Source organism: Calidris pugnax, unplaced genomic scaffold (genome assembly GCF_001431845.1).
Source record: "Calidris pugnax isolate Ruff unplaced genomic scaffold, ASM143184v1 scaffold44, whole genome shotgun sequence".
NCBI classification, from domain to species: Eukaryota; Metazoa; Chordata; class Aves; order Charadriiformes; family Scolopacidae; genus Calidris; species Calidris pugnax.
In genome coordinates this window covers 3,600,822-3,614,485 of record NW_015094506.1, presented here as the reverse complement: position 1 = coordinate 3,614,485, position 13,664 = coordinate 3,600,822, and the positions used below count along the sequence as shown (strand labels likewise).

Below are 13,664 nucleotides of genomic sequence, written 5' to 3'. Positions count from 1 at the left end.
TTTTTTTTTTTTTCTTTTTTTTTCAAATTTCTTTCTTCTTCTTTTTTTTTTAAATTTATTTTTTTTATTATTTATTTCTGGATGGGCAAAATAGAGAGGCCTTTATTTTTAGAGTATTTCCTTCTCCAAGGGGGGGAACTGCTGCACAGTGGCAGGGACTTTTAAAGGACTGCAGAAAGGAGAGAGGAGTGTGTGGGGCAGGCAACCCAAAGCCTTGGTTTGTCTCGAAGTTAAACTTGGTTTGTGTTTGTACCTGTATATATATATATATATATATATCTATGAATGTGAATATGAATGTGAAAATGCATACATACACACAGACAGGCGTGTGTCAGGGATGCGATGTAGATGTATCTTAAGTCTTTGGTTTATGAGCTGCAGGAGGAGGGTGAGGGATGGGGTGTCCCCACAGGGGCACTTTCCCATCAGGGTCTCCAGGTGTGGATCTGGGGCCCAGGGATGGTTTCCTTCTCAGCGGTGCTGCCTGCTCAGCTTCCCTGGTAGCTGGGATATAGGTCCCATCTGGATTATCGATACGGGTCCGGTGCTCCCCCTCCCATGCCTCCCCCCAGGCTCCGCGCTGGCATTTCACTGCACATCTTCAAAAGAAAGGGGCACTTACCCACACAAGTTTTGTCGCTGTCCCCTCATCCCGCTCCCCACGGGGAGCTGTACCCAGGCAGGACAGTCCATGTCTCTCTCCTTTCAGGTCCCCAACTCCCCTTATCCCTCTTGCCCCAGGCCCCTCCGCACGTCAGCTCTAGATGATTGCAGAGATAGGGAGCGATATCCCAATTAATGAGGGGCCCTGACCCATCCCCACCCCCATCGATCACGGGTTTTGCGGTGTGCACGGCAATTGCTTTGCTTGCGCTTTTATCGAGCGGCCCCTGTCTCGTGGTCAGCTCTTTGGAGAGCTTGGAGTCCCTTTCAGATTTGGTGGTTTCTTCTCCTTTTCTCTCTTTTTTCCCCTCTCTTTTCTTTCTTCCTTTGTTTTTGTCTTCCTCCCTCCCTTCCCCAGTGAGAAGAAGGACACCAAGAAGGAAGAGAGACAGGGCTTGAGAACGACAATGGCTGACGACCAAGACCTTTCGGAGGTGGAGATGAGCCCGGTGGGTTCTGAAGACCACCACTGCCTCTCGCCAGGACCCTCCATGGCGTCGGACAACTCCCCGCACCTCACCGGCTCTGGGAACGGGGAGATGGGGAAGGTCAAGAAGGAACAGCAAGACTCGGAGGCAGATGACGACAAATTCCCGGTGTGCATCCGCGAGGCGGTCAGCCAGGTGCTGAGCGGCTATGACTGGACCCTGGTACCCATGCCTGTCCGGGTCAATGGAAGTAACAAGAGCAAACCCCATGTCAAGCGGCCCATGAACGCCTTCATGGTCTGGGCACAGGCTGCCCGGAGGAAATTGGCTGACCAGTACCCACACCTCCACAACGCCGAGCTCAGTAAAACCTTGGGGAAACTCTGGAGGTAAGAGCGGGCGGGCAGAGGGGGAGCATGAGGGCTGAGGTCCAGAGGTGTCCTGGAGAGGACTGTGTGGTCACGCGAAAGAATGGAGACTTAGTGGGATGGAAGGGATGTCCCTTGAGGGGACCTCTTTCCCTGTGGGGAGTCCCCTTGCAGGAGGCACGGTCAGTCACTCAGGCAAGAGTGGTGGTTGGATGTAGTGAAGGCTTCCTCAGCAGAGCTCTCCTCCATCCTGGGCGACAGCAATTTCCACATGTTTACCACATGTTTATCCCCTGTGATTCTCGACCACGACACTCTCGTCCTGGTCCTCTGCTGCCTGACTGCCAGGGCAGATCTTGTTTTCTTGGCTCCCCCTCTCTGTTGGTCCAAGTTGTGCACTAGCAGGAACTGGGCTGAGCCCCATCCAACTTAACTCACTGGTGGCTGCCTCAAGCCTGTTTGAACTCAGGTCCTGGTGCCAACAGGGGTTATTTTCCATGCAGTGCCACAGCACAAGTGGGAAACAAAGTTTTGGCTAAGGAAGAAGGTCAGGGGAAGGGAATCAGGCGGCTAGAGCCCCACACCCATCCTTCCCAGGACAGCCCCAGTTTTGGCAGGCCACGCAGGTGCCGTCAGGTGGACAAGGACAGACCCTGCTAGAAAGTGGGGCTGAGGCTTAGCGAAAAGGAAGGGACCCGTAACAGTTGCAGCCTTAACAGGTTTTCTTGCAACAGGCTGGCTCGAACCATCCCCATTTTCTTTGCACCCAGAGACACCCTCCCTTCTTGCCGGCATCCACACGCTCGTCTCTCTGGGGGTGTCCACCAGTTTGTTGCGTCCATTTTCATTTTAGCTTCGTGCAGACCCCCGGGTCCCTTATATACCCTCCCCAATCCACTCCTCCTTCCTCCAGCAGACCGACAGGCTGCCGCAGTTGATCGCAGCCAGCCCATGGACGTGCAGAGAGCTGTAGTGCCCAAGCCAAACGTGTCAGGCTGACCGTGCCACTTCTTTCCCATCTGATGGTCTCTGACGATAACCCCACCAACCTGTTACAAACACTTTCTGCCACAAGCCCCCAGCACCGTCCCATCCCCCCCCCCATCACCTTGCACCAACCAGTGCAAACGAAGGCCCATGCAAATGGGTCCTCTCATTCTCTCTCCTGCCCCGATGGCATTTCATGGAGAAAACCCTCAACCTAAGGTGGGCCAAGAGATATTTTTCCAAGAAGAAGCAAAACACACCCCATCCAGCAGCTGATGCCGAAGTCTCCTTGTGGCTTTGAACCTCCTTGTTTGCAAGGAACCAAGCCCTGGGGCATTAGCTTCTCCCTCTGCTACATCAGCCCATTTACCTTGGCCCATCAGTGTCTAGTGTAAGCCCAGCAAAGGGATTTCTTTGCAAAGTCGAAGGGAGGGCGTGATTGCAAATGTCTCATCTTGGTGCTCCTTCCCGCTTTGTTCCCCCCTGCCTTCCCTTCCCTTCACCACAGTGCTTGCTCCCATCTGGGGCTCTGCTGCCAGCCTCTGGACTGTGAAGCTCTGCTGGAAGCGGGGTGTGTGGGGGTGGGAACCTACTTCTTTTGTTCTCAAAGTGTTATTTCAAAGGTATTTTTCCTTTATTGCAAAAGATGGCCAGATTTTAGAGCAACGGCCTCCCTCTAGCCACTGCGTTTCCCTTGAAAATATATAGCAGAGCAGTGAAACCCTCTAGAGATACCGCATCCAGAGCGCAGGGAGAGACAGCCTGTGGCCATATTCCTGCACCCAACTGCCTCCCCGCTCCCAGGGCACGGCTCCTGCCGTTGGCTGCATGGGACTGGGAGCAGGGGGATGCTGCTGCTAGATGAAGGTCAAGGTCCCCAGGTGTTTTTTAGGGCCCTGAACAGCCAGGGAGTGTGGGTCAGGAGGAGAAGCTTGTGGAATCACGTCTGGGGTTGTTGTGTGCAGCTGGGTTTACCACCCAGCTGCTTTGCTTCAACATATCTCCTCTCCGAGTGTTCTTAGGGTAGGCTGTGGCTCTCCAAGCTGTGTCAGTCCTTACAGGGACCCTACAGCAGAGTAAGCTGGGTTATGGGTGCAGTGTTTGGCCTGGATAGGGTCACACGCATGAGTCTTTCTGTGAGGCTGGGGGGAAATATCAGCCCACAAAACTCCAGGGTGGGTGGCCCAAATGTTATCCGGATAGTAGCCCCAAGCCATGCCTTCCAGCCACAGTACAGTTGGGTCTTCCACCATTGAGGTTCCCACTGCCCTCATCTATGCTGTCCTTAAGGTATAGCTCCTATGCGTCGGTACAACTGCGAGCAGCCAGGTTGAGCTCTGGGTGGCTTAATCTCAAATATTTGATGAGGGTCCCTGAAAAGGGTCCTGGCTGCTCGCACATCCCCATCTTTTTAAGGAAGCCAGTCGCTTTGAACAACGTGGGTGACATATTTCCGTGTGGAAATATGGTGAGCACAGAGACTGCCTGCAGACCACCGTTGAACCGAGCATGTCCCCAGTGATCGGCACTGGGTCAGAACGGCAGAGGCTATGAAATGTCCTTGGAAATCTCCTTGAAAGGCAGCTAGCAGATTGAGCCATAACCCCAGTGCCGTCCCTCATGCTCCTCTGCAAAATGGGCTGCAATGGCCTGGGCTTTTTTATTAAGCCCGGCATTTACTCCGGCTCTGTGCCACCGCCGTGTCCTCCATGGGCTCCAGCCCTTGTTGGGAGGGCTGCAGGACATGCCTCGATGGCTCCAAATGTGGTGCCAGGGGGCTTATGACCCACTCAGGGTGCGTGAGGGATGCAGTCAACGAACCAAACGTACTAAAAAAGAAGAAGGGAGGGTTTCCATACTCGACAATCATGAATTCTCACCTCGGCTGCTTTCCTTCCCCAGGCTGGGTCAGGGAGCAGCTCTCAAATGGAGGCCGGCTGCTGAAAATGTCGGCATGACTCTCAGCCAAAATGCTAGCCAGCACCACCTCCAGGGCCGAAAACAAGCAAGGCATGGGAGGAAGGGGAGGAAGGCTTGGTAGGGAGGAGCGAGGGGACCCGATGGAGGGATCTCTGCATGGAATAGGGTCATGCCTACAAAATCTGGGGCTGTGGACGTGCAGGAGAGCCCACCCGGCTGCTTTTTGCTCCCAGCCAGCCCTTGCCTTGCATCAGCCCCCGATGCCCAACGCCGTCACCGCACTGACTCATCGGCAGCTGAGCCGTGGCACAGGGTCAGGCCTCTGGCCACCAAGCCTGTTGCCTGGCACGCAGCACCGTGCAATGGCGGGTGGCAGAAGGGGAGGCTGCAAGAGGTGGGCAGAAAGATTCAAGCCCTCCTTTCTCCTCCCGGAGCGGGCTGCTGGATGCTTGCCCCTCTCCCCTCGGCTCAGGGGCGTTGGGGAGGGTGGCAAGGGCTCAGTTAAGCCCCATGAAGGGCTTTGCTCCATGGTCCATAACTTCTCTGCCCGTGCGAGATTCCTTTGCATTATGGCCTGGGGAGCGTGGGGGCAGAAGGGGGAGGGCAGGAAGCAAGTGAAATCCAAATCCCCCCAAATCTCCTGGCCTTTGCCTGCTCGCACCAGTTTCACTTTGCTAAAGCCGATTTGAGCTCTGATCCCAGCGGGAGGGAGGAGGGAGCAGGCAGACTTGGAAAGGAGAAGGCAAAGACAAGGGGAGAGGACTTGCTGCTGTCCTGCTGGTGGCACTGCCCATGGGCTGCTGTCAAGGGAAGAGGTGAGGCCCTCGGGCATGGCTCCTGCATAGCTCATGGTTTGTGCCATCCACAGGATGGATCTGGGAGGCTGAGCTTTGGTCTCCATGGGAAGCTCTGCTCTGAGCTTGCCGTGCAGTACGCCCTGCAGGTCAAAGCTGGCTGTGCAGACTACAGCCCTCTCGCTCTGAGAGGTACCCACACAGAAAGAGACCTTTCATTCCCAACCACAGACTCTTACTAGCTTTAGCACCATCTGGGCTGGGAATGCAGGGACACTGGAGCCTGGCTGCCTTGTAGTGAAGTGTCCCGGGTTGGAAGGCTGCAGGTTTTACCTCTATCCTCCATCTCCTCTGGAAAGGGGGCATTCTGCAAGGATGAAGGTTTTGCCAAGGCAAGGTCACCTCCCAGTCCATGATGCCTACAAGAGTTGGTCCCTTTGGACCCCTTGGAGGGCTGTCTGGAGCAGTGCAGGTTGAGGGATTAGAGCCCTTGGGACGTGTGAGCATGGTGTATGGTGGCGGGAGGGAGACAGGAAAGCTGGTGTTGGATTCACGTAGGCTCAATTGCTTTAATCTCCGGGATTAAGGCAGTGGAGGAATGTGGTGTGCGGCCACGACCTGCTCAGGCTGCCAGGAGTGAACCCAGGTCAGCACCATAACGGGCTCCAGCCCGTGCCACACACCTTCTGGCTGCTGGCTGAGGGGATGCACAAGGAGCTAGGGAAAGGGGGTGCTTAGGAACCAATCAATTACTTGCTGGCGACCTCTTTGATCCCAACGCCAGATTTATCTGTGTGTTCTTTGAGCTGTGCCTCCTCTTCGTCTTCAGTTTTTCAGGCCAGTTCAGACTTCTGTATCTTCCTCAGTGCCTAAAGCTTAACAGAATTGGTCATATTTTAGTGTTAAGGGTCAAGGGTACCAAGGTGGTGGCATGGCCCCATCCCCAAGTAGTTCTTTTATTGAGGAGAAAAAGGCATGCACATCTCATAAATGGAATATTTTTTGCTGTTTGGGAGCCCTGCCATGTCTAACGGCTGCTGGAGTTGCAAGTCACGGGAAGACTGGTCCCTCCTGAGAGCACTGGTTTCTGATTAGAAGCAGGATGACTTTGAGTCACAAGAATATTTGAGGGGAAAAATCATAAAATGAAAATGCAGTGCTTCCAACCGAGACACTGCTAAAGGCTTGAGCAATGAGGATGATCTCACCTTCAAGTGCTCTGAGCCATCCTGCCCGCACATTTCACCATTCTCTCTTCGGAGAGCCTATCTTAACCAGAGCAGCCCATGATCTGGCAGGAAGACAGAGAAGGAGCTTACATTTCTGCAGTGCTTTTCATCCACAGACCATAGCTCATCTATTTCTACAAGGCTAGCAACCTAGCAGCTAATTTTTTTACAGCTGCTCAACTGAGTTCAAGAAGGGCTGGTCCTTTGTGCTTCAGCCTTTTGCATTATTCACGTCTAAGGTGAGCAGGAGTTCCAGGAATAGCAAAATACACTGTTTCCCCCCTTTCAACATTTTCTTTAATTCCCTTCTAGGATATTTCAAGATGCTTAAAGGCCCAGCAAGCTCCACGCAGCAACACGAGTACTGTGGAGCCAACACCGAATTGCTGCCATTTGTGCTCAGTAGAGCCTCAATCTTGGAGTAGAGCCTATGGAAGGGTGGGAGGTTAAACAGGAATAAATACAGTCTGGGGAAGAGCAAAAGACACGCAGAAGGTGGCACTAGAGGTAGCAAGGGTGTGCCACACTGCCTTAGTCCAAAGGATGATCCCAACTACCCTTAATTTTCCCAAAAGTCTTTGAGAGCAGCGTGTCCAGCCTTATTTTACAAGGCTATGGAAGGCTGGGCTTTGCCTTTGGGCAAGGTGAGAGAGGGTGTTGAACTTACTGAGGTGAGAAGCATCACATAGCTGGGGAAGGGGGACCCAGCGCTGGCAGGAAACCAGTATCAGGGCTTAATAATTAACGAGGAGGAAGAAAACATTGCTGTCTCCACTAAAACACTTCCAAGCTCTCCCTGTTGTTCTGGGAAATACTATCAATGGGGCAACACCTTGACATCTGGATTTATACGTTGTGTCACACAATGCTGTGTGTGGGTGTTTTATTTTTCTGACGTACCTGCCCCTCTCCTTCCCCCCTTTTCTTCTTTACCACCGTGGCCTCTGCAGGCTGTTGAATGAAAGTGACAAGCGGCCCTTTATCGAAGAAGCAGAGAGGCTGAGGATGCAGCACAAGAAGGACCATCCCGATTACAAGTACCAGCCCCGCCGGCGGAAAAACGGCAAGGCCACGCAGGGCGAGGGCGAAGGCCAGGTGGAGGGGGAGGCTGGCGGGGCTGCCGCCATCCAGGCCCACTACAAGAACGCCCACCTGGACCACAGGCATCCCAGTGAAGGGTCGCCCATGTCTGATGGTCACCCAGAACACTCCTCAGGTGAGTCCCAGATCCCTGTGAACCTACTGACAGGTTACAGCCAACTCGGAGGCTCAAAACAGACAAGTCACCACAGTGAAAGCCTTGGTGATGTGACTCACACCTTGCTCATGACCCAACACACTCTGCTGGAGTCAGCAGTACAGGGATGTGCCTGAGTTTCACAGGCACTTGCATTCCTCTGGTCAGGCAAGGTAGCATTGCACTTTCCCTCTTTTTCCACATGATATAAAAAGGTTTGGTTTCAGCTGCCTATTTCTCTCTCCCTCCACTGAAGTCTCCAGTTGCTGGCATGTTGGGATGAGCGGAGCTCGCGTGTGTATAAAGTCCAGGCATAGAACAGTTAACTCATTTCTTCTCTCTCTTTCCTCCCTAAAATGTTTTTCACGTTGCAGGTCAGAGCCATGGGCCCCCCACACCTCCTACCACCCCTAAGACCGAGCTGCAGGCAGGCAAAGCCGACTCCAAAAGAGAAGGGCGTTCCCTGGGGGAAGGGGGAAAGCCGCACATCGACTTTGGCAATGTGGACATCGGGGAGATCAGCCACGAAGTGATGTCCAACATGGAGACCTTCGATGTCAATGAATTTGACCAATACCTGCCGCCCAACGGACACGCTGGCCACCCAGGCCATGTTGGGGGCTACGCGGCCGCGGCGGCTGCTGGTTACGGCCTGGGGAGCGCCCTGGCTGCAGCCAGTGGACACTCTGCCTGGATCTCCAAGCAGCATGGAGTCTCCTTGTCCACTGCCACCTCATCGGTGGTGGACTCCAAGGCCCAGGTAAAAACGGAGGGGTCAGCCCCTGGAGGTCACTACACCGACCAGCCCTCCACCTCCCAGATAGCTTACACGTCCCTGAGTCTGCCCCACTACGGTTCGGCCTTCCCCTCCATCTCCAGGCCACAGTTTGACTACCCGGACCACCAGCCCTCGGGACCCTACTACAGCCATTCAACCCAAGCCTCTGGCCTCTACTCTGCCTTCTCCTATATGGGACCTTCCCAACGTCCCCTTTACACTGCCATCTCTGACCCTGCACCCTCCGTGCCACAGTCCCATAGTCCCACACATTGGGAACAGCCTGTGTATACGACTCTCTCCAGACCGTAGGGAATGGGGAACGGTGACCGAAGCAGCGACGGAAAGGCTCCGAAGAATCAGCACAGGCAGAAGAGCCCCCGAACTCCGAGGTCACTCAGTGCCATGCAGCCACCAGAACCCACTGAGTATACAGAAGTGCCTTTCTTGACCCCGGCTATCGCTGGCTCACCCGCCTAGAGGAAGGTTTTTCGTCCTTTCGCCCTTTACCAATTTCACGCAGGCCATGGGACTTGGCTTGCAACACCTTATTGGCCTTCTAGATGAGGAGGATTCTAGACATGGAGTGACTGGTCTGTGGTGGGTTTCGTTGTGCGCACCCTGGACTGGACGATGAGAGAGACTGTCCTTTCCTTCCCCTCCCCAAACTGCTCCAGGGAGTTAGTAAGTGTTTCCAACAGGCCACAATGGCCAACACTTTGTCACCTGCTGCGGGTGAAGGGTGGTTGCTCAGCCTTGGTGGACACGTTATGGGAGGAGTAGTAGGGAGGACGGCACGGCCAGGTTCCTTGCGATCAGCGTCGTGCAGCAGTCCTGCCTACAATTCACACATGCATGAATCTTGAACCCCGTTGGAAGACCAGCCCACGCTTGCTTCCCTGCCGATTTCCACAGCTGCACCCTCGCTTTTCCCCCCGCCTCTTCTCTCCACCCTGTCTCTGTTTAATCCCACACTCTTTCCTGCCCGGAGATTTTAAGGCTTCCCTGAACAACGCGCAGGACTCGGGAACTGCATTGTTGGCCTTAGTGTTATTCATGTCACAGCCTGTGTGCGCGCACGCGTGTTCATGTATGGAGGTGCAGGAGAAGTGGGGAAGGACCAGTGAATCATCAAGGTGCTGTGGGTGAATCCTCCTTTCTTACAATTACTCTGTATCGTTCATTTATGTCTGGCATTTCTGGCATCTCAGTCTTTTCTAATCCCTTCAGTATCCCGAACAACCTCCGAGCAAACTTGGTCCTTGCTCTTCCATGTCTGACTGTGCCTGCCTGAAATGAAGAGGCACCACGGAAGCCGCTATGCACTTGCCAACACCCCGAGTTGATTCCAATACTCTCTTTGAACCCCCACTCCAAACTCAGGCTGATGGGGTGTGCATCCCCGCTCGTTTCTTCATCATGTCTTCCAGTCAGTCAACACCTCCCTCCTACCTACGCTGAGGATGGAAAGGTACTCCTGCAACTTCAAGCAAGGGAGATACGCACCCAATCTTGGATGAGTCTAAAGAAAAGAAGCCTATTTAGGTGCAAAGGAATCTATTTTCCCCTTTGAGTTTCAAACTGGAAGCGACCAGCTCTCACAGTGAGATCAACCTCCTTTTTTCAGCCCAACACCTGAGGACAGTCTGCTTACTTCTCCTTTGTCACCTCCACGACTGGGGTGGTTTGTCATGACAGGGAGTGAACTGGCACAGAAGTTGCTGCAGGAAAAGATGACTCCTTGGCAATTGATCGCAGAGACATTGTGGGACCTTCCAATGGATATTCCAGTATAGAAAGAGGAAATACCACCAAACGTGGACTGTAATAGGTGCCAGTGTATGCCTCTGCTGATATGGCTCTCAAATGCCCTTCCTGCCTCCCTTAGCTATGGATGACTTATCCTTGTGGTGTCTGAAAAGATCATGTAGAATGTTTGCTCCTTGTACGCATGTAACCTCTTCCAGCCCTGTCCCCTTATTTATGCAAGTAGCACCTTCCTCCCCCACCTCCCTTTCCCCAGTCTCTATGCTGTCCTAGCACCATTAACTTTGCATTAAACATATGGAATAATAAACTTAAAAGTTTCATTTTCACATTGTCTGGGTTTTTTTGACCTCTTTCCAGCAATCTCTGTTTTTTTTCCCCTCGGTAAGTGTGAGATGGGTCCCACCACCACCACATGGATCCTAGGCACAGCCTTCCTCTGCTTGTCATGAAGAGGACACAGGCAGAACTCCAGCTTACCAGATACCTTCACGGAGATGGGTGTCATCTTTAGTTCACGCCCCCAGCTCATAATTTCTTCAATGATAAATGTAGTAACACTGATTTCTGTTCTTCAGCTAATTTCCAGCATGTGCAATTAAACCCAGCACTGTCTTGCATGTGCTTCACCCAAGAATTTCTTAAGTGTGACTGTTAGTGCTCTCCAGAATAGGAGCGTGGGGTTTCTCATCTTGGTAGCTTATCACCAGGTGCCAGATGATGTTCCTTCAAAAAAAAAAAAATTCCCCACATACACAAACTCGTGTATTTTGGAAGCAACCAATAGTTTTGCTGTAGAATGTAGAACCATTATTTTTGTTTCCAGCCTCTTCCCTTCCACAAGCAAGAACCTGAATACAAACACTCACACACAGAGAGTGTATACATCAGGAAGAGATGTATATATCTTCTAACTCGTTGAAGGCAGCATCCTGACTGTAGTCACGCCCTGGGAGTGTACCTGAAGATGTTTGGAAAGAAAACATGCAGCAGATGTCAGTCTGCTTAAGAACACTTCTCAAGGCCAACAGTAGCACGGTAGGATCCAAATTAACACAGAGACTCCACAACAACTACAAATTGATTTCAAAGGGTTTCAATGCCGACACATTTGATCGATCCAGTGAGTTTGTGTCCACTAAACATTTTATGGGTGAGTGGAGAAAGCAGGACATCTAGGAAATGTGGAACACATTCAAAGCTTTTTAAAACTCACAGCACTATTTGGATGAAGTCCTGTATAGGACCAAGAGCAGCAGCAGCAGCATGGCTTAATGGATCTAACAATGGTGATGCCAGCTAAATTGTTCCATGCAAAATAGGACCGTGGCCGTAAACTGGAGAGGAGGAGAAATCTCTACCCCAAATTACAGGCTGTGGGAAGAGTGCAGAAGGGAACTACTGCCAGCTGAGCAGGTCAGGAGCATGTCTGGAGAAGAAGGGAAGCCGTGGCGGAGTTTGGGGTAGGACAGCTCATCACAGGGGTGGGAGAGAGGAGGTACATGCTGTAGACAAACAGAAGAGCAGGAAAAGAAAGTTCCTAACCACACACAAGTACCCTTTTCCAGCTCTTCAAAAAGCAAACTAAGAAGGCGAGTGGGCCCTGTCTCAACCATTCTCTAGTAGAAGGGGATGCCTCCTCTCATCTAGGAGGGTCCTCACAACTAAGACAGGACTGAGAATGCTGCTGGTAACAGAGGGGTTAACCACTCCTCCTGTAGCCTAGCAGTGGCTGGCCCGGCATCCTTCCCTATCCCTTTAATCGTATCTGATACAGATGCAAGGCTGGGGAGGGGAGGCTGGTAGGGAACAAAGAATCCATTTAAAAAAAAAAAAAAAAAGGACAAGAAAACGACCCCCGCGCTCCATGGCAGACGCCAAAACGATTGCACAAAGGCACCATTTCAGGGCTGAAATTTCACCGCACCAACGTGATTAAAGGATTCCATGGAGGGTGGGGGGAGAAGGCTGAAGGCCACAGTGCTGCAAATTAACCTTTTCTTGGTAAGGATAGCCTGGACCAGGAAGCACTTGTGTTTCTCACAGTCGATCCCCTTCCCGCACCTGCAAGCGCTTCCACATTCCCTTTGACCTATCACTTTGCTGAGGGACCCATTCAGGTCTTGCATTTTGACTTCCAAAACCAGCCCCTCCTGTGCACACCAACAGAGGAAGGACAGACTGGTGCTTTTACAGGGAGCAGTAAAAGAATGACATTTGTGGCTGGTTATATGAGCCGAGTTCCCAGGCAGGTGGATATAAACTCCCTCTGGGACATAGATGCTCATGTGCAGGTACTGACCACACATACAGCATGGAGAACGCTCAAGCTTTAAAACAAAATAGTTGGAAATACTCTTCTTGGACCAGCATAAAGAGAAAAATTAACGTAAAGCACAAACCATAGACAAGGTGCACCTTCCCCCTTCTTCTCTTTAAAAAACAAAATGAAACAAAAATTCTGAGAGCATTTTTTAGTAAGATAATTGAGAAAGACTTGGTGTGTTCCATCCAAGAGCTCAAATCTTCCTCATGCAGAGCAAGTACCTCGGAGCACACAGATGAAGGAATGAAAACTAGGTAGTGGCTGGCTGGAAGCCTGTGCAGATTGTGACCCACCACCCAACTCTTGAGCATGTAACCTCCCTGCATATCAGAGGCGAGTGTGCAGCGGACAAATGACTGATCTTTCATCACACTACAGATTAAAGGAACTCTACGATTTAAATATTCTTGTGCCACCATAAGAATCACCAGAGTACATACAACTGAGATGGCCTGAGGGGACCCACACAGTCAGGACCATCAGTTCCACCGTGTGTCAGAGAATGGTTATACAAGGAGCAAGAGCGGAGAGAACCTACAGCTACTGAGCTGGTGGGACAGCGAATGGCGACTGCGCTTCCGGCTGGGGCAGTGCCACTGAAAGGGGATCCCCACTTCTGATAAGCAGCAGGAGCAGGGAAACAATAGGTGATTTGATGAGAGCTGCTCTATGATACTCCTGAGAAGCCCCACAGCCAGCCCCGGCCAGAGAGGAAATTGGGGGTTTCCACAGCAACCTGCTCAGGGCACAAAGGCCCAACTGTCTGGGGGGAAGCAATGGAGGTGTCTGAGTGCTCCCGTTTTAAGAAGGGACAGGGGTGGAGAGCAGGAGTCTTTCTGAAGCCAAAGTACCTGCAAAAGCATTTTTGTACACCAGGAACTTAATTGGATATTGGTCCTATAACCAGGGAGGAGCAGTGCTGGAGAAGGAAGCAGTTACTGTAGTCTTTAGCCTAACTAAAAGGTAGGGCCTTCGCAGGTGAAAAAAAGCTGCAAGAAAAACATGGCACTTGGCTCCCTAATTTGACTAATATAGCCCATGACAAAGAGAGAGAGAGGGAGAGAAAGAGAGAGAGACATTAATGATCAAGCTGGCAGAAAGAAATAAGAAAATCTTCTCTTGGGCACACAGGACTGAGATAAAAGAGAACGTAAGATTAAAACA

General features: G+C 51.9%; 1 protein-coding gene across 1 annotated transcript in view; it reads left to right on the top strand.

Annotated features, from left to right (window-relative positions):
* SOX10 (SRY-box 10) overlaps positions 1-10,491 on the top strand; it is a 12,134-nt gene extending 1,643 nt beyond the window's left edge. The window contains exons 2-4 of the mRNA XM_014963975.1: positions 1,025-1,483; positions 7,343-7,608; positions 8,004-10,491. Of these exons, the coding sequence (XP_014819461.1) occupies positions 1,074-1,483; positions 7,343-7,608; positions 8,004-8,719 (1,392 nt within the window). The 5' untranslated portion in view covers positions 1,025-1,073 and the 3' untranslated portion in view covers positions 8,720-10,491. The remainder of the gene's footprint in view (positions 1-1,024; positions 1,484-7,342; positions 7,609-8,003) is intronic.
* Positions 10,492-13,664: the final 3,173 nt, after the last annotated feature.